General features: G+C 35.9%; 1 protein-coding gene across 3 annotated transcripts in view; it reads right to left on the reverse strand.

Annotated features, from left to right (window-relative positions):
- The window catches only part of PIK3C3 (phosphatidylinositol 3-kinase catalytic subunit type 3), a 137,101-nt gene that overhangs the window by 69,496 nt on the left and 46,125 nt on the right, over positions 1 to 21,480 (reverse strand). For 2 of the 3 annotated variants that reach the window (XM_057698878.1, XM_057698881.1), the window contains exons 8-12: positions 20,395 to 20,499; positions 18,020 to 18,112; positions 8,808 to 8,993; positions 1,992 to 2,146; positions 296 to 386 (exon numbers count right to left, since the gene is read on the reverse strand). In XM_057698878.1, coding sequence (XP_057554861.1) covers positions 296 to 386; positions 1,992 to 2,146; positions 8,808 to 8,993; positions 18,020 to 18,112; positions 20,395 to 20,499 — 630 coding nt within the window. The remainder of the gene's footprint in view (positions 1 to 295; positions 387 to 1,991; positions 2,147 to 8,807; positions 8,994 to 18,019; positions 18,113 to 20,394; positions 20,500 to 21,480) is intronic. The other variant, XM_057698880.1, reaches the window with a different exon arrangement.

A 21,480-nucleotide genomic window follows, 5' to 3' on the forward strand; every position in this document is an offset into this window, starting at 1 on the left:
CATAAATGTGTTAACAATAAACATTTTGAGTTTTCTTAATAAAATATTTAGGCCCAGTTTATTTTCACATCGCATTTGAACTCATTTATATGTCCAAAGCACCAATAAAATGCCTTGAACTGAAGATGGCACTTTTTGCTGGGAGGAAAAGTTATAAACATGCATCATAAACCAAGTTATTTAATAAAGACGTAATATTTAGTTTATTAATCAAAATCAATATTTTCAAGACCAACATAAAATGTTTATCTGGTAGGATCTCTCCTACAGGAAACTTGAAAAGCTTCGTACTCACTTCCAGATTCTCACCATCTGAACTTTCTTTTGTTTTAGATGCAGGAGGAGGAGAAGACACTGGAGGAAGAGGGCTGGTTATAATTTGGGAGCTGAAAAAATAATAGGAGATATCACTGATATGCAAAATATTCTTTCTGTAAGAGAAGATACACATTTTTAGCATAGTTCGCCTTAGTTGTGCCTGGTTAAAGCACCACTTCCTAAAGTGTGTTCTGTGCAGCATTGGAGTCACAGTATGTTCTAGAAAAAGAGCCTCCACAGTCAAAGAACATGGGTAGCAAGCAGCCTCTGAGACGTATGTGCAAGTCTCCGTGTATTAGAGTTTCTGATAAACACTATAGTTTTTTTAAAAAGCACATTTTACTTTAAGTCCGTATTTTCCAAACATATCTGGCCACAAGACAACCCCTATCTCTTTTTTATCTTTTTAAAAAACATACAAATTAGTGACCAGCAGACCATAATTTGAGAAATACTAGGCTATAGTTTACATCCTGTCATGAAATCTTAAACAGACTTCTAATAAAATGTTCTAGGTGGTATAAGTAAGATGAAGTTAAATAAGCACGACTATAGACTGAAGGTCTCCAATGTAGAGTGGAAGAAAATGTAAGGGGTCTCTTCTCATAAAAATTGAAAACCATAAACCAGCCTATGTAAGAAAAAAATGTCTTTTTCCTGTTTCTCAGTTCTCCTCCAAATGAAAAATGGATGATAAAAACAGCATTATCATCAAGAAAAATTCAGAAATATAACCTTGAACCCATGCGATAATTGAAATAATTGTACTAATTCAGATAATCTGATTTCTAGACATTCTTCTGTCATTAACAAATCTCATGACCTTCACAAAACAATTTTATATCATTAAGCCTTGGATTTCTCACCCAAATGTTCTTATTTATCGCAAATTTTAAGATTTTATGAAAAGCAAAATGACAAAGTAGAAAGAACAAGAGCTTTGGAGTCAACTCTACCTAATTTGCAAGATAAAAGACTTTGGGCAATTAACTTCTCCTTAAGTCCTTCACATCTAAATTAGGGATATGAATACCTACCTCAGAGGATTACTAATAACAAGTTTAATATATGTGGACCATCTCCTGGTGTCTGCTACAGAGATGGGAGTTCTTAATTGTTATTACTGTTAATAGCTGACTCAATTTACCTACCATGTTATTTTAACTACTGAAGAGGTGAAAAGCAGTCAATAAAAAATACTTTACAATAAAATATTTGAGTCTACTAACATGCCTTGTCTTTCATTTTATTTTTGCATCAACAGCAATAACATCTAACACCAAGCACCATGTGTCAGACACTTTTCTAAATGCTTTATGTGTATTAACTCATTTAATCTTTCAACAATCCTTAAAGGTTACTATTGCTATATCCCCATTTTTAAGATGAGAAACTGGGGCCTCACAGAGAATATTTAACTCACACAAGTTTACATGGCTCGTAAGCGGCAGAGTTAAGATTTTAACTTGGGTATTCTGACTCTATAGCTTGCAAAATACTGCCCTGTAATCTAGTAGCTTGTGTTCTGTGAGCGCACATGCCATATTCATTGGTAAAACTTCACACTTAGTACCAACTAGGGTTTGGTACACCTGGGGAAAAAGAAAAGAAGACAGTTTGGAAAGGTAGAAAACTATGAGACCTGAAAATAAGTCCTCCCTGGATATCCATACCTATCTATTTCTGCAGAATTTATTCCAGAATTCGACACACTCTCTGACACTGAACCCTGACTATCCTTCTTGGTGGGTTCTAATCCATTCTTTATGTCATCAAAATTTTCATATTTGAGAGCTTGGACCAGCTGTAATAGGTACATCAACAAATCCTGGAAAACAAACAAACAAAAAATATGCTAATATTAGAAAAAATGCAATATGATTATACTCAAGTCAGGTCTAATTATTCCTAAATATCAAGCTAACAATTTACTTTTATCTACCACTTGTCAGCCTTGTTACCTTGGGCAGATCACTAAGTTTCTTAACCTCTTGGTGTTTTACTGGGTCCTCATCTTTAAAATGGCCATAATCATACAAACCTTAGAGATTTGTGAGTTGCGAGATTTAAATCAATTAATGGAAAAAAGTCACAGAATAGTGCCTGGCACAGAGTAAGTGACCAGTAAATGTCTTGTTTAAAATGGTATCCCACTGACATGTACACACTGCTATATTTAAAATAGATAACAAACAAGGACCCACTGCACAGCACAGGGAACTCTGCTCAATATTCTGTAATAATCTCAATGGGAAAAGAATTTGAAAAAGAACAGATACATGTATGTGTATAACTGAATCACTTTGCTGTACACCTGAAACTAACACAACATTGTTAATCAACTATGCTTCAATATAAAATAAAATTTAAAAAATGGTATCCCAAAATCAAGGTAAAAAGCAAAAACAAAGGAAAAAGATTGAGATGTTCATATAAAACTGAGAAATTAACAAAGGATCCTTTTTTTCATCAATACATCAGATAACGGCATTTTAGGTCTAAGATTACATGAGAAACTCCAAATTCTGAAGTTTTCAGAGTTTCTGTTTCATAATCTTTTCTGATTGGAATTTTTAAAAATATTGCATTTTTTTAAAGAGTATTTGGAGTTTAGAGAGTTCACAGTTTAGAGAATTTGGGTTTTTTCTTAAATGGAAAATACAATGAAACAGACATTTTAACACTCTTGGTTAAAGGAAATGTTTACTTTCCTGCCAACTACCAATAATGGCTTGAAGAAAACAAATTCCTAAACTAAATTTCTCATACTTCTTCTGACAATCAAGATAATTCAGACTAAAAAAGCATTAACAAAGTAGTTTTTACCTTTCTGAGTTTTCTCTTAATGTAAAGAGACTCCAGGTTTAATGTCAGAATGGAAATTTTTCCTGTCTTACTCTATAAATGTAGTTCTTAGCCCTTCCCAATGACTATTAAGAAAACTCCAAAAATTTTGCTTTTAAAAATAATTACAAATTGAGAAAACTCACAAAACTCAAAAAAATTTAAAACATCTATTATCTTCCAGTTCCAGTTGCCACTCAGGCACTCAAAACTCATAAGAAGATAATTTTGAGACTTTGTGACTACCAGTTCAATTTTAGTCACCTTTCCTAAAGCCCAGAAACAAGTTAAATCCCTTGTAAATATTTCATGGACCATGCTTTCCTTTCATATTTGTAACAACTATAGCATTTGTAATTATTTGCTTATTTACTCTTTGTCATTTCCACTATTTTATAAACTCCATGAGGACAAAGACTACTTCCCAGCAACCTATTTTCCCTCATTTAATACCAAAATATATTCTTTTCATAATTTTTTCTCATATTGACATAGGCAACGTTTTTTATAACTGCCCAAATACTGACAAAAAGCAATACACATGATTCTACTCTTAAATATGATTTTTTCACAAAAAATTAAATGAAAGGTTAACTAGTTTATTAATTCTTATTCAAATACATCAGTATCAGTGGCCAAGGAAATCAATGACTGCATCAAAGCACCTCTACAGTATTGTTTCTAATAACAACTTTTTTTAATTGGATAAATAAATGTTTGATTTTCTGTTATTTTATTTTAGATTTATGGCATCTAACAGCTATATGCTTATTCTAAGGAAAAAAAATTACATAACAGAAAACTGATTAATCAAGTATCGTTCTTAGGAAGTATAAGTAATTCAGTTTCACGGCTAGCCTTGCATGCTTCAGAAATGCTGCTGAATGTATCACCTAGTGTGTTTTCCCAAGTACAGAAAAGACTTACTACATGAAATCAAAAAGGCTGTATTGTTATTAAATTCCCCAGGAAGAGAAATTCATTAGAAAACTCCTCTTTTTTTAAGTCACTCATCACAATCTGATTGTCTTAGTCATCTGGTATTCTGTATTCAAACTACACTTTCCTTCATTTGTATGAAAATGAATTAACTTCAACAGTCTAAGTGCAAAGTCTGTTTGCTCATTACATAGCCACATCTTGAAAAATATAAAATTCCTCCAAGCATGAAGGACATAAGCATACAAGTAAAACAAAACAAACAAAAAATCATATTTCTATCTCAGGCAATTCAGTAAAAATTTCCCAAGAGCTATGAAATACTATCTAGATAGTAATCACCATTTTTCTCAAGAACAAATTAATTCTAACACTTCAGAATACAAATGCAATGCTCCATGTCAAAATGACTCCCATTTCTTACCAGATTAAGAGTAACTCTTCATATAGGCATTTGCAGTTACAGAGACATGAGTTCCGACCTTGCTTCCCAGACAGCTACATATATCTCATACTTCTGTTAAAGTGAAATATTTTCTATTTTTCCTGTACTTTTCAATCTCCTTGCCTTTGCTCATACTGCTGTCCCCACTTGGAATGTAAACTCATGTCCAACTCTGAAAATTCTACTCTTCCTTCAATGTCTATCTCAAATGCCACTTCGTTCTCAAATACTAACAGGGAATCTCTCTCCTTTTGAGCCAGACGACAGTAAGAAATACGGCTTTTAAAAATTCCTAAACAAAACATTAAACAAATTAAATTCAGAAAGATATTAAAAGACTGATTAAGATTTACTTTACAAATGTATGGCGAGTTTAACATTAGGAATTCGGCATCTATTTCATATATAGTATATATTACATATCAATGTTTTTCAGATAGCATGATGCTATACCTACAAATTACAGGGACCCACCTAACACCTAACAGAACTATTAAGAAACATATCTAAAGAAACTAGATAAAACATAAATGTTAAAACAAAAACAGTCTTCCATTTAACCAACAAAAAGAAATAAGAGATAAAAGGGGTGAGGTAGTTCATAATAGTAACAACTGTCAAAGAATAAATATAATTTTTTAAAATGTGAAAAAATTTTATAAAATTGTGATGAATAAAATAATCACTTATCTCCAGGAGGGAAGATTTACTATCATAAAGATGTTAATTTTTCCCTAATACAATATATAAATTTATTGTAATTCCACTTAAGTTTCTGATATAGTTTTAAGTAAGTGACAAAACTATTCTAAAATTCCTAGAAAGAACAAATATACAAAAATTATAAAGAAAATTGTTTATAAAAAAGAAATCCACCTGCCAATGCAGGGGAGACGGGTTCCAGCCCTGGGCCAAGAAAATCCCACAGGCTGCGGAGCCACTAAGCCCGTAAGCCACAACTACTGAGCCCACATGCTGCAACTACTGAAGCCCACACACCTAGAGCCCATGCTCCACAACAAGAGAAGCCATTGCAAGGAGAAACCCAAGCACCACAATGAAGAGTAGCCCCCGCCTGCCACAGCTAGAGAAAGCCCGCAAGCAGCAACGAAGACCCAATGCAGCCAGAAATAAAATAAATAAATAAACAAATAAATAAATAAAAACGAATCTTAAAAAAAAATTACAAAAAGGGAGAGGTTTTATCCAACCGCATGTTTAAAGTTATTACGAAGCAGCTGCAATTTTTTAAAAGTACGATACAAGCACAAAAACAGAAGATTCACAGAGGATTACCAGAAAAAAGTATATGTAAAAGGAATATATATTTTGACTTAATAATTCCACTGCAAACTACTTATTCAAGAATATGGAAAAACATATATACAAAAGTCTGTTCACTAAAATAGTTATAGCAAAAGATTAGATATAAAACAACTGCCTACCAGAAGAGGCTGACTGGCTAAATAAATTACAAAATAAATTTGCAGTAAAATATTATGCTGTTGTTTAAAAAGATCTACAGGTATCCATAAAGTCTAAAAACACAGTGTTTTTTTCCTCAGATTAAACATGGTTTAGCATCATTTGCCTTGACATTCATTTGCCTGTGTTTCCAGACTTTATGGACACCAAATATACATGCTGACGATGAGAAAATGTCCAAGATTATACTGTTCAGTTAATAAGGCAAGTTTCTAACAATATGTATAGGATAGTCCTATTTATCTTAATTTTTAAAGAGGTGTATATATACACCGTACATTCTTATATATGTTCGGGGATAAAAAATGGTTGAAGGAGTGGAGTTGTTAAAGGAGTATTACTTTCTATTTTACTATTTTGTTTATAATTTAAAAGCAAAGCAAATCAGAAAAAAAAAAAGATAATACTGTATACTAAAAGAACAAACCAAGTGCTGTGGGAGCAGGAAAGAAACAAACAAAAATGCTGTCTGCTTCCTGGAATGGTTAAGAGAGGTTTCTCAGAGATGTTGAGGTCTGTGCTGCAGCTTGAAGGATGAACAGCAGGAAGACTCCACTAGGATGATGAAGTAACACATATACAGGCCTGGCTACTGGAGGGAATATGGCATATTCCAAAAAACAGACTCTCCAAGTATAAAACACAGTATTTTTCATTTAAGTTTTTCAGTTGTCCAAGATATGGATATTTAGACAAAGTGACCTCTGACATATCTTTTGATGCTATGATTACATTATATTATTATATATTATATGATTATATTATCCTTTGAAATACCAAAAAACATTTGAGCTTATAAAATCATAAATATTATACTACTCCACAGATAAAGCAGAAGCAAAGAGACATTTTAAACCACTTAGAAATGAGAGGTTCAACATGAATGATTTTAGTGTGAAATTGACATAAATTTACAATCTTTCAGCATATCTGTATGAATACAGTTTTCAAAATTCTGCTCCACATAATCTTTTCTTCATAACTATCATGTGACATAAGCAGTTGTTATTACTATTTTTTTTTGGCTGGGAAACTGAAGTGAGAATAATACAAGTTCCCAAAGACATATAGGTACATTGAGTCAGAGAAAAGACAAAATTCAAATCTTAATATACATCTGAAGAATCAGTAGAAACTGAATTAAAAGACCCTTTTATAAAGCTGAGTATATACAATTCATTACTGAAATAAGTGCAGAGAAAGGGACATCAAGAGATAATGACCACCTCACTATGCTGTATCTCTAAAACCTCAAAAAAACACCCCAAAACTAACAACCATATTTTGCAGTTTAGGATGCATGCAATATTTCCATCATTATTCTTTACCTCATAACAAAAATTATAAAATGGTCTAGAAATAGTTCAGTACTTGCATGCAATCAAATGCTTAGCCTCTAAGCGTATAAGAGAACAAAGTCAGACAATCAGAAACCACAATTTACAATATTTCTATTTAAATCCTGAACCCACCTTAAGGGGGGCTGTCTTCACGATAGCCCAGAGGCCTTTATCTAAACTCAGACTCAAGTCAAACATAGATAAAGACTTAATGACTAAAGTGAAATTTCTAATGAATTTCAAAATAAATACTTCATTATTTTAAACAAATATTGTAATAATTTTTTTTACTGGTGATACAGTAAAAACAATAAAGGAGAAGATAATATGCTGAATCACAACGCTAGGAGTTGCTGTTTGATAGCAGAGTGAAAAACATCCTATTCCAATGAAATTATATAATAGCTGAGATTTGCCTGAAAATAATCTAGAGGAGGGAAGGGAACGGGGAGGAGAGAATAATGGGTGTTAGAGATTAACCAAAATTGTCTACGAGCTGGCAACTGTTGAAGATGGGTAAGTTATGTATGAGCGCTCACTATACTACTTACTCCAGTGTTTAAATTTTACTGTAATTAAATACATATACAAGTATCAACCTTAATAAATGCTGTATTTTGCCTCTTGAAATTCAGATCCCACTATGAATTCAAAATAATCATCGGTACTCCTATATATATTGAGGCTTGAGAAGAGTCATCCCATAGTCCATAAGCCTCACAGGCAAGCATAAGCTATTAGGTTATGTTTGAGAATACATCCCCCTATAAAAATTAATAAGTAAAAAAAAAAATAGTGAATTTATCTTATTAGGAATTACTAAAATTCAAATTCCAGCAATGCTTTGGGTCAACACAGAGTTTGCTACCTTCCCTGGTGGCCTTACATGTACATAAACAGCCACCATAAAGTCTGTAGTCTTTCCTTTCCAGAGGATTCAAAACCACCTTCAGAAAATCTACACATACACGTAATTGTCAATAGCTTAGAGCTTAAAGGAGAAGTTTGAAAGAGAATAAGATGACCATGCATCTCTGTGCTTTAAAGGCCCCGAGGGCTTTTCAAGGCTACAATTAACTGTGGCTTGTTGTAGGCTGACTGATAGAGGGGATCTGAATTATTCCCTAGCTGGTTCTGCAGTAAACCATTTTTCATTAGAATTCCTTTTTCCAGACAGAGCAATACAAGCTTTGCTGCCAGGTAAATGTCCTGGGAGAGACTGTCCTATCACATAACAGATCAGGAAGTAAATTTTCATTTCACAGAGGAGTCCTTGGAGGAACATTTTAATTTTGCTTCTGAAAACATACATAGTATATCCTGTTCCCTTCCAAACATTCCCCCCCCCCTCCACCCGCCACACACACACAGAGTTTATAATCAGGCTCTAGTTTAAAACGCGCCCAGTTGCAGAGGAATAATGAACAGTAACGCACCTCATCATCTGCCTGCCGTAACCGGGCAACAGCATACCGCCTCACTGTGGGATTCGTGTAATGAGAGGATAACAGCTCCAAGGAATCCTCCACATCCATCGGCTTCCATTTCCCCAGAAGTTCCAGTGCCTGTTTGGCCTCCTGAGGTAGATCCCAATTAACACATTTCAAGAACTTTGTCAAAGCCTAAAATCAGAAAAGGTTTAAAAATTAGAAACAATGGCTTATTCTGGGATAGGGAGGATCAAGGGTGACTAGGAAAAGCTCAACTTGGACCTGGTGGCAGAGTCACAGAGTCAATGACAGTCTCCTTGCATAAACACGAAACAAAGTTATACATACAATCCCAGAAAAAAAAAAAAAAAAGGCATGTTCCTTGTAAGTTTCCATTCTTTTCAGGTCAAACCACTACAAAGCACTACGAATTTTTAAATTTTCTTCAGCTTTTCTTCATTTTGTTTTCACTGAGGCATGAGACAGACAGGCTCCAAGATAGACATTTACAAGTGGTCTCTTGTTGACACCTCCTGGGGTGAGAAGATGGGCTCCAGGCCCTACATTCATTACCAGTCCTGTTTATATTTCCTGAGGCAAGAGACAAACGGGCTCTGGACTACATATTTACGACCGGACTCCTATCCATATTTTGAGATCTGCACTTCGATTTAAGAAACAACAATAGGGATAGGGTAGATAACTGGACATAAGACACTTTTATGGCAGGGACAGAGAGGGACTAAACCCTGTTAAAAGATCAAGAGGTCATATATTTCCCATCCTCGGGGCAAGGGAGACATTCCACATGTGCAGAAAGGCTCCTGGGGGTCAAAAGGAGGGGGTACCACCCCATAATATGTGATGCTAAGGCTGTCCCATAGGCCTCTGGGCTGAAATCCATCTTGGGAAAAAGTTGCACATGCATGTTGGGGAGGGTCCTAGGGCAGGTGAGGTGTGGAAAAAGAAACCAGATAACTGGCCAAAAGTAAACAAAGACCAGAAGACCTGCCCTATATAAATGACTTGAACACTTCTTTACTGCGCTCCCCCTCAATTAGGGGGGACACCCAAACCCTTTCTCTCTGGGTTGCATCTCTGCTTTGCTTCTACCTTAACTAAACAGACTGTTTCTCTGTGTGCTCTCCCACTTGTTGCTGTGCTGTGTCTCTAATAATAAACTTTGTACCTGTTTTTACAGTTTTTGCCTCCGTGAGAAATGCATTTTCCACTGGGGGCAAAAGCCAGGGAAATCCTAATCTGGCGGCTAGGATTCCTGGTTTTCATCCAGGCTATCCAGCTTCAATTCCTGGGTAGGGAATTAAGATCTCGCTTCACACCACCACTCACTGCTGTCTCTCTGAGATCATCATTATTTTAAAATACTGCAGGCCCCAAGACAAGGAGATAGTTGATACATGCCTCATGAACTCTGAGGTACCTCAGAGAAAACTTTCATTTTATAACATCAATACGTGAGACATAAAATATTGCAGCCAATAACTGAAAGAGTCCAAAGCCAAGAAGGGTAGAACTCCACTCTTGCACACCTCCCAGAGTCAATGGTTTTCCTAGTTACTCACATAGGAGGACTGGAAGGAAGCTGAATATGTATGTCTCTCTTACACAGAGAGTAACTATTGGGGAGTAAGTGTTTAATGGGCACAGAGTTTCAATTAAGGAGGGTGAAAAATTCAGGATGTTGGTGAGAGTTTAACAACAATGCAAATGTACTTAGTGTCACTGAACTGTACAGTTAAATATGGTTAAAATAGTATGTTTTATATTGTGACTTTTACCACAATAAAAAAAACATTTTTTTAAAGAAAAAGACAAACAAAAACTCCACAGAAACAAGCATAAAAATAGATAAATACATAGAAGCACCAGCTTCTGTATATTTACTCTATGATTCAGCTGGCTGTTTGCAGAATCATTCTGAAGACTCACTTCTTTAGAAACGTAGCAAAGTCTTCCTAAGACTGCATATCATTCATGGTTGCATAACAATAAATGCTCTTTAAAGGAAGGTGTATACCTGTTTTCCATAAAAAGCAGGCCCTATTGCCAGATCTCCCTGCTGGGAACACTTTCCTGGCTGATCCCAAGACACTTTCTTCTTTCTCTGCCTCTACAAATTCCTCTCTTGAACAAAGATAACTTTAAAATTTTAAATTCCTGCTCTGCCCAACTAAAAATCTTTTCATTAGTAAACTAATCAAGTTCTCAAAAAATGTTCACTTGGACATAAAATACAATTAATTACTTGTTAGTATGACATAAAATGAATCTTCATTCCCATTCCCTTACTCTTGATTTAACTAAATTAAGGAAAAATGCACTACGGAGATGATCTAGTCCAGTGCTCAAATTTCCATAGAATCTCGGTGAAGTAGCTTTCTCATCAACTCAAAATGGTGGCAAGGCTAGACCTAGAATCCAAATCCATTAGTTCTCAGCCCACGCACGTTCCACTAGATGGTTCCTCCTTACCATTAAGGCACTGCCATCTCCCAAGTAGCTAGGCCCATGCCCCTTGGAGCCATTACTCCACCAACACTTTTCTCCTAAATCTGTTGTAGGAAAAAAGTGGGGCGAGAGAGGAAGGTCACGTTCCAGGTCTCAAGTGAGTCCCTGGGACTGGCCACCTAGTGTGGGTCCTTGGCTTCGCACAGAAGAGCCAGACACAGTAAAGTGAAAGCAGGTTTATTTAGAGAGAGACACAATCCATAGACAGAGAGCGGGCAGTCTCAGAAGCCGAGAGTGACCGTGGGAGGTACACATTCCATAGACATAATGCCGTCTGTCCTGAAATATGGGGGTGGTTAGTTTTTATGGCCTGAGTAATTTCATAGGCTAATGAGAGGGAAGATTATTCCAACTATTTTGGGGAAAGGGCAGAGATTTCCAGGAATTGGGCCACTGCCACCTTTTGGCCTTTTATGATTAGCCTCGGAACTGTCATGGTGCCTGTGGGTGTGTCACTTAGCTAATGTATTACAATGAGTGTATAATGACACTTGAGGTCTCTTGGAAGTCAAATCTTCTGCCATCTTGGGCCCACTAGGTTCTAACCAGTTTTCGTGGTATCCTGTTCTTAACAGTTGCATCGTTCTTTTAATGGTTGTACCCTGCCCCCTTCCTTCCTGTCTCAAATCCATTCCCAATTCCTGTTGTTCCGCTCTGATTGCTTCTCACTATACCACACATCTAGAGCTTGGCACAGCCTTCTAGCTAAGAGCCTCAACACCAGTTTCTTTTCCAAACATTTCACAAACTGTCAGACACTCAAGTTGGAAGTGATTTTATTATTAGCACAACCTCCCACTGTCAGCAGAAATTTACCTTATAATATCTCTGCCAAAAAGAGACCCAGTGTTTACTTAAGTAATTCCAGTGAGTAATTTCCGAAGTACTCACTGTGTTTATAGACTGTGAAGCCATTTTTTGTTGTTTTTTAAACCTTGGCTTCTTTCTCAAAACATTCCTTGATACTTCTCACCACAACCCAACCTCTAACTCTCATTAAGGTCTCACTGCCCCTCTATGCTTCAACCAAGCTAACTTATTTTATAACAACTGTCTAACTCCTGTCTGCAAGAAGATCCTTCCTTCCTGTGCTCTTCACCAGAACAGCAGTGTCATCTTCCAAAAGGCCAGCTTGTCAAAATCTCAACTTTTCCAGGAAGTCTTCAGCAACTTTCAGCTCTTCTTTTATTTGAGTAGCTGCCTCAGTTTTACTACCTTCATTTGAATGATGCTCTTCTAACTACCAAATGTTTTTCTGGACACTCTTATGTCTACCACTGGAGTCTGCGGTCCCCAAGGATAGCTATCCATTTCTTCTGCATCTCTTGCACACCGCTGAGTGCAGTGCTCCCTCTCCACTAAAAACACGGGCTGCCCTCCAAACTTATTCTATGCATTTATTTTTCACTTCTAAAATGTATTTCTAGATTGAACGTGGAAACAAAGCAATACTTCTTAAATAACTACAGTGAAAGCTTTTCCATTTCACAGTACATCAGCAGTCTTAATAGAAATACACAGGTATGTACTTATTATAAGCAAATCTTGCAGCAGGGTGATGTACTCAATTCAGTACCTGAAAAAATCTAACTCCCAGATTCTGAGATTTATAGATTTATTAGTAAGCCTTATGGAATTCTCTTGGCAGGGAACTTAAGGCATTGTATAAAGATTTCACAACTTGATAGCGCTAATGTTACAAAGGTAAACAAGGAAAGAACAGAATGAAGGACAAAACAAGAAGAATGAGAAAGAAAGGAAGTGTAAGAATTTGAAGATGGCAATAATAACGATGATGCTTAATCTCAGATCCTTTAAAGATGCCTTATTGGTCTATGTAAAACAAAGGTACAGGACTCAAATACAATTTTATCCCTAGAGCTTCCACAGATAGTATAGGCTTTAGAGGCAAGGTGTTTGGGTTCAAACCTTAATTTCCAGCTCCATCAATTATTACTAAGTCATGTGGAGCACATTATTTAACTTTCAAGTGATCTATCTCACAGGTTGTGGTAAAGATTAAATAAGTTAACAAATATAAATGTTTAAAACAGTATATATATAATAAATAGTTGATAAATGTTATGTCAATATCTGATATTATTGTTATTCTATATTTGTTGTTGAGTCCAGCATCAAATGTTAACATTATTGCATGTATTACCATGTTTTATATTAATAGCAATAAATATTTTGTTAACCTCCTTTCTGATCTTAGAATCCCCTCAATGTTATCACCTACTTTTAGAATCATGATCACACTTTAGAGCTGAAAACACTGTATTTATCATATATATTTCTAATATTAACTTCTACCAACTCAATTACTGGAAATCACCGCTTTGTTGCTAAAGGAAAATCTATTCTTCTACTCAAGTCGCTTCTGACACCAAATGCGTGGGCTGTCCACAAGAACCCATTCCCTAATTCTCTGCAGACACTGAGTGCTGTACGATTTAACTGGATTCTCACCCTCAGTGCAGACTGCAGAAGGTGAGGGATTAGTATCCCAAGCCTGCTTCCCATTTCAGATGCCAAGGGCAAACACTGGATCCGCAGGTACCCATACTTCAGCCCAGCTTGCCTACATATTAGGGGTTCCCAGGACCCTTCCTCAGGCTTAATAATTTGCTATAAAGCTCAAAGAATTCAGAGAAAGTTTACTTACTATTGCTGATTTATCATAAAAGATATAAATAAGTAACCAGGGGAAGAGGTACATCCGGCAGTCCAGAAGGGTCCCAAGCACAGGAGCGTCTGCCCCCACAGTTAGGGATGGGCCACCCACTCGGCATGTGGATGATTCACAACCCAGAGGCTCTATGAACTCCAATGCTACAGCTTTATAGAGATTCCACTGTGCAGGTACCATTGATTAAATCACTAGGCATTCCCGGATTATTAACTCAACCCTCAGCCCCTTTCCTATCTCCTCTCCCCACCTCCCCAGAGGTCAAGGGTGGGACTGAAAGTTCCAACCCTCTAATCAGAGGTTTGGTTCTTCTGGCAATGAGCTGCAGTCTCTAAGAGCCACCTCATTAGCATAAATACAGGTAGAGTTGAAAGGGGCTTATTATCAAAAACAAGACACTCCTCTCATCCCGTACACTTATTAAATTCCTAGGGTTTTAGAAACTGTGCCAGGAACCAAAGATGAAGACCAAATATATTAGTTCTTATTATATTACCATGTCACATCTATTCTCCTAATATTTTAAATTCAAAGCATTCAAAACTGAAAGATCTCCCTACCCTGCTCCCTCCATCTGCCATATTTCCTTATTTCAGGCACCCAGGCCTAATTCTTGGGAGCTGCCTCCAAGATACATTATCCTCTCTTTCCTTTGCCCTCCAATACAGGTCTCAAAATCCACACACAAGCCTCCTAATTACGTCTCTTTTCTCATTCTCAGCGCTGCTCCAATCCACCTGGCTCATCTTCCTTAAAACATCACTTGTTAAGTAAGACACATTCTGTTGTTTTAGGGGTTTCCTATTACCAGTGATCTCAACTCCAAACCATAGAATTCAAGGCTCATTATAATCTGACCCCACCTTTTCTATTTAAAGAACATTTCACACAAACTTTTCTGTCTCTCGGACCTAACACTCTGCCTTACTCATGCTTTTCTTTCCCATTAAAAATGATCATCAAATGAGAATGACTACCAAAGTTTGTTCAACTTTAAGACCAATATTGGCTCTGTAAAACCTCCCTCACACCATAGCACCCTGATTTTGTTCTCCTTCACATCTCTATTACAGTAATTACCTAACTTGGGAACTGCCTAATTACCAACAAAACAGTGACCCCTTATCAGTTACCATCCCATACTTCTCCATTTTGGTTGTGTGTAATTATCCTTTCCCCGCAACAGTTTTAATTTACTGGGATGTAACACCTCAAAGCCCAGAGCCTTAAATAAGGCTAGGCCAAGAGCTGATACCAGATGCTTGCTGAACTGAGTTCATTTCCGCTCTGGTTTGCCATCAACTTCTTGCCAGGAGGCACAAATATGATGATAATGTTTTGATGTCACTGTCTCAGGAGCAGCCTCATAACAGCATGCAGTGTGCATCACTATCTGTCACCATTACGACTCTTCCTACTGTTTTTGTTCGCTAAGCATAACGGAAAGGCATTAATATAACGGTTATTTTAAATTAACATTTCCATAAGAAGAAAGGCCATTTTCCATGTTAAAAGCTGAATTTAAAAAGTTACAATATTCACATTTTGGGTTCCACAGAAATGAGCCACTTTCTACATGCTATGGACCACAAATTTTAAAATACTTCATCAGTTTAACTGATTTTGTTGGACAGCCTTAGTACTCTGAACTTTTCAGGTACAACATCAAGTCTTAACTAGAGGGCTTTTATCCTAAACACTTTAGACAGGTCATTTAGAAAAAAATACGTGGAAAGACCAAATTTAATTAAAAAATAAACAAGAAGTATAACTTAGTGAGAACCAATTTCCACCAACTTGTTTCCTGAGCACTGCTTTCTCTCTAGGAAATCTTTTCTGCCTTGGGGCTCAATTGTCAAATAACCTAAATCACAGTTCCTGAGAAACTGGCACCGAATGAATTTCTTTCATAAATAAATTAAAGGACAGTGGTACAAGTGTATTTATTTTCTACAAAACCCATTTTAAATTGGTACAAAGAAACAAATGCAGCTATGTGAAAAATTTCTTTGCAAGACCAATATATATTTGGTTTTCTGAAAAGTGCTTCCTAAACATTAAAAAACAGCGATCACTCTACTCTAGTGATCTTAAGAATCCTATAATATGTACTAAAAATCTTGAAATCAACTAGTTAAATGAAATTTGTCACACACTTTATATCACTTGAGCATTTTATTTCTTTTGCACATATCTAGAAGTAATTGAATTTCAGTGGGAAGTGACTACTTGTTTAGACAAACAATTTTCCTTGGAAGACTTTCTATCTAAGGGAGTTCTGCTTTGTAAATCTATTCTATGCTTCTTGAACCTATACATTCTAACAGGCTTAATTCAATATCTTGCTGTGTATTTTTAGACAACGCTGTGTTGCATTCGAGATACAATTTCTGTGACCAAGTTTATTCTTCATTTAAGAATATCATGATACTAACTCAACCTTTTTATAAAACACAAAAATCACAGACCTGTGCTTCTGCTGATGAATATTTCTTTTTTTGCAGGGATAAAGAGAATAACACTGAAAAGCTATAGCAAATTTAAAATTCCTCTCTCATTCTTGTTATAGATACAAAAGAGAATGAATATGATTCATCTACGAAGAATTTCCCAAGGCATCAATAAAAGATAAAGAAGAAAAGCTGAAGAGTTAAAATGAGCTGTAACTGGATTGTTATCTTTACTTTAGTAGCGACTGAAGGAAATACAATTGTTTCAGAAAAATAAGTTAAAGTAGCTAAAGACCATCTCATAAGACTGTAAACATATTCATTCACTCTCACATAATTATATAATAGGTTTCTGACAGATATTAATTTTCCTGATGCTTCTCTGTTTTGCCTGCAATACTTTTCAGAATTTCTACTAAAGTATGCATGATGCTGTATTTTCTGTATCATCCTCTTTTCTATGACTTCACTGAATACCTTCTCTGCTAATTCATAAATGTAAGCCTATCAAGAGTATTTAAAGCTTTGATTCTGCATGAGTTCCTTAATCTCTCTAAGACTCAAGTTTCCCCATCTGTAGCATAGTAACAATAATACCTACATTGTGGGGTTGTTGTGGGATTTCAGAGATCCCTGGCACACAGGGGTTGTCTAATAAATGTTGGTTATTATTATTATGCCTTAACAGTTTGTCTTTGAACCTATGTTCTAAGAATTTACCGACTATTTAATGAACCAAAAGAGACTTATAATTCACTATAATTTAATGGACTCATGTTAAATATGAGGAAACCAAAGCAGTCAAAAAGCTTCTTCGTGACAATAAATAGTAATATATAGTAAGCCTCAAAACTAAGTCTCCACACTCAGGTTCAATACTGACTACCTCATCACAATTCTCTCTCTCATCTGCTCCATAGTTTCATTATGGAAAGCACATGTCTAGTTCTGACCTAGCCTCTATCCTCATGCCAAGCTGCATGCCATTCCACCAACTCAATTTTCCATTTCAAATTACATTTCTCACATTCTCTCTCTAGCCACATCTCCTTCAGAATTCTACAGTTCTTTTAATAACATAAATCTTCTGCCAGCCACCCAGGCCAAACAAGGTGAGAAGAAGAAAAATAAAAGTGACTCAACATTTACTCTGCACCTACTATGCATTAAGTACTCAACCAGGTTATTCATCTGTATTATCATACCTGTGAAGGAGAGTTGTCATAATTAGGAAAATGAGGAAACAAAGCTTCGAAAGCAATTCACCTCATCTTACCCACAAAGAACAAGCGGTAGTGCTGGAAACTGAACCCAAGTCTCTGTGACTTAACCCATTCAGACACTGTCTATACATCAACAAATAGGTACATGTGTCTTTGCGTTTTAAATTTTTTAACAAATGGAGTAATAACATGTATTGTTCTATAACCTTTTTTTTTTTAATTTGACAATAAGTCTGTATTGCTATGGCAGTTTTACTTCATTTTGCTCAGTAGCAACAAAGTTTAGAGATAAATTTGGAATATGAAAATATTCAAGAAACTCACTTTTTCTTGATTAGTAAGATAGTATCTAAACTTCCATACAAGATCTTGTTCTTCATATGTAAGTTGCTTGGTTGGTGGATAACTCACAATAATCTACAACAAAGAAAAAAAAAAAAGAACTACTTTTGTCAAATAAAAAAAAGAAAATCTTCCTATATATTTCCATTCCATTTAAAAATTTTCATTCATTTAAATACATCTATAATTATACTATTTATTATAGAAGCAAGGAGAATGTATATGCAGCCAAGTAAGACTTAAATTGGCTGTACTTATCAGTTCAGAAAGGATATTATCAGAGTATAAGGGGAGAAAAAGATAAGATAAAAAAAGTCAAGCTCTAAATTAAAAGAAGTATGTAATTACAGAACTAATTTACTTCAACCAAAACCACAACAAACCCAAATAACAAAAGCGCCTCCCAACCAAACTACTGCATGCAAGAAAGGCTCAGGGATGTATTGTACAACACAGGGAATAGAAACAATAATTTGTAATAACTGTAAATGAAAAGCAACCCTAAAAAATTGTATAAAAATTTTTTAAAGAAAAAAAGAAAAAAGAAAAAAATTGTATAAAAATTTTTTTATTTTTATTTTTATTTTTTTTTATTTATTATTTTTTGGGGGGTACACCAAGTTCAATCATCTATTTTTATACACATATTCCCGTATTCCCTCCCTCCTTCGACTCCCCCCCCACCCTCCCTCGAGTCCCCCCCACCCTCCCTGTCCCAGTCCTCTAAGGCATCTTCCATCCTCGAGTTGAACTCCCTTTGTTATACAACAACTTCCCACTGGCTATCTATTTTACAGTTGGCAGTATATATATGTCTGTGCTACTCTCTTGCTTTGTATCAGCTTCCCCTTCACCCCCCCGCCCCCCCCAAACCTCGAGTTCTCCAGTCCATTCTCTGCATCTGCATCCTTGTTCTTGTCTTGTCACTGAGTTCATCAGTACCATTTTTAGATTCTATATACGTGAGTTAGCATACAATATTTGTCTTTCTCTTTCTGACTTACTTCACTCTGTATGACAGACTCTAGGTCTAGCCACCTCATGACATATAGCTCCATCTCATCCCTTTTTCTAGCTGAGGAATATTCCATTGTATATATATGCCACATCTTCTTTATCCATTCATTTGTTGATGGGCATTTAGGTTGCTTCCATGTCCTGGCTATTGTAAAGAGTGCTGCAATAAACATTATGGTACATGTTTCTTTTGGGATTATGGTTTTCTTTGGGTATATGCCCAGGAGTGGGATTACTGGATCATATGGTAGTTCTATTTGTAGTTTTTGAAGGAACCTCCAAATTGTTTTCCATAGTGGCTGTACCAACTTACAGTCCCACCAACAGTGCAGGAGAGTTCCCTTTTCTCCACACCCTCTCCAACATTTGTGGTTTCCAGATTTTGTGATGATGGCCATTCTGATCGGTGTGAAGTGGTACCTCATTGTGGCTTTGACTTGCATTTCTCTGATGATGAGTGATGCTGAGCATCTTTTCATGTGTTTGTTGGCCATCTGGATGTCTTCTTTGGAGAAGTGTCTATTTAGGTCTGCAGCCCATTTGTGGATTGGGTTATTTGCTTTTTTGGTATTAAGCTGCAGGAGCTGCTTGTATATTTTGGAGGTTAATCCTTTGTCCGTTGTTTCGTAGGCAACTATTATTTCCCATTCTGAGGGTTGCCTTCTAGTCTTCTTTATGGTTTCCTTCGCTGTGCAAAAACTTTTAAGTTTCATGAGGTCCCATTTGTTTATTCTTGATTTTATGTCCATGATTCTAGGAGGTGGGTCAAAAAGGATCTTGCTTTGATGGATGTCATAGGGTGTTCTTCCTATGTTTTCCTCTAGGAGTTTTATAGTGTCTGGCCTTACATGTAGGTCTTTAATCCATTTTGAGTTTATTTTTGTGTATGGTGTTAGGAAGTGTTCTAATTTCATTCTTTTACATATAAAAAAATTTTTAAAACAATAAAAATGAAGGAAAAAAGTCCCCTCCCGACCGCCATGCTGAACACATACACAAGAAAAGAAAAAGAAAACAAACAGCAACAAAAAACACCCAAATAATAAACATTTCTCTTGTTAAGGCAACAGAAGGCCTCCCTCAGGCAATGTATCTTAGGGCCAGGTTCTAAGAACACTATATCAAGAAAGCATATACTATTTGTAGCTCTGTCTCTAGGGCTATTTCATTTCCTGAAAACCCCAAAATGATATCAAACCACAGAAATGTGAAGTTGTTGAAATTATATAGGGTTCATTAACCTGTATCTGAATCACTTTTAGGTGATGTGCTATCACATCAGCTGCAATCAAAATACCCACTTAGTTATTTTTATTTTAATATTTTATAAATTATCTTACATTTAGTTGATCTCTTGTGGCAGCATTAGGTTTGAGATCGTGGTCAGAAGGTCCACTTCTTAAACTCCGGGCAAGTTTGTGATGTTTGCTCTCAACTAAATTCTCCTATAAATTATTTAAAATTATTAACCAACAATGTAAATTTCACCAATAGACAGTTTGAATAGACTTGAATAGACACTTAGAAACAGAAAAGTAAACAGTTACTTACTTAAGTCCAGTTTATAATACTCAACATTTTATTCTTGTAACAATTTTAGTCTCCTATGTATCTTATGGCTATAGGGAAAGTAAGCATGCCTTATACTTCACCAGGCACTGGGGCACCCTGCCCATGCCATTCTAGCTTCTTGTTTCAACTCTCCATTGTATTCAGGGTTTTACATGCTCTATCCACTCAAATGTCACCTTCACTACAAAATCTCCCCTGGCAACCGAGACTAGCGATTTTGTGATATAATTGTACTATCATCTTCGAGTTTAACTGCCAGTAGAAACTGAGGGCAGGAACAATCACCAAAATGCTTAACTATTTTACCTAAGGCCAAAATCATTAGTTTTGAACATGCTGTCTTTTGCTTAAGAGACTTGACTTTATTCATTTTTGCCTGTGTGAACTGTCTGTTCATGCTTGTTTCCTAATGTGCAATTGGCTTTTTAGTCCTTTATTCTTCAGGTTTTAAGAGTTCTTTACATATTAATATCCAGCCCTTTGTCTGTGATAGATGTTACAAATAATTTCTCCCAGTTTGTCACTTGTCTTTTGACTTTGTTACAATGTCTTTGCCATGCAAATTTTTTTTAACATAGTCAAATTTACCAATCATTTTTTTTGTTGCCTCTGGATTTTGACTCAGTGTTAGAAAGTATTTCCCTACACTGACAGTAAATAGTAAGGTTTCATTTTATAATATTTAAATCCCCGATTCATTTGGAGTTTTTCCTTATGCATGGTGTGAGGTGTGGATTTGATTTAATCTTATCTTTTTCCAAATGGCTCATTCCCCAGCACTATGCTCCAGTGATGAAATGCCACCTTTATCAATGTCCATACATACTTGGATCTATTTCTGGGATTTTTAGTCA

Source organism: Hippopotamus amphibius, chromosome 11, assembly GCF_030028045.1.
Source record: "Hippopotamus amphibius kiboko isolate mHipAmp2 chromosome 11, mHipAmp2.hap2, whole genome shotgun sequence".
Taxonomy (NCBI): Eukaryota; Metazoa; Chordata; class Mammalia; order Artiodactyla; family Hippopotamidae; genus Hippopotamus; species Hippopotamus amphibius.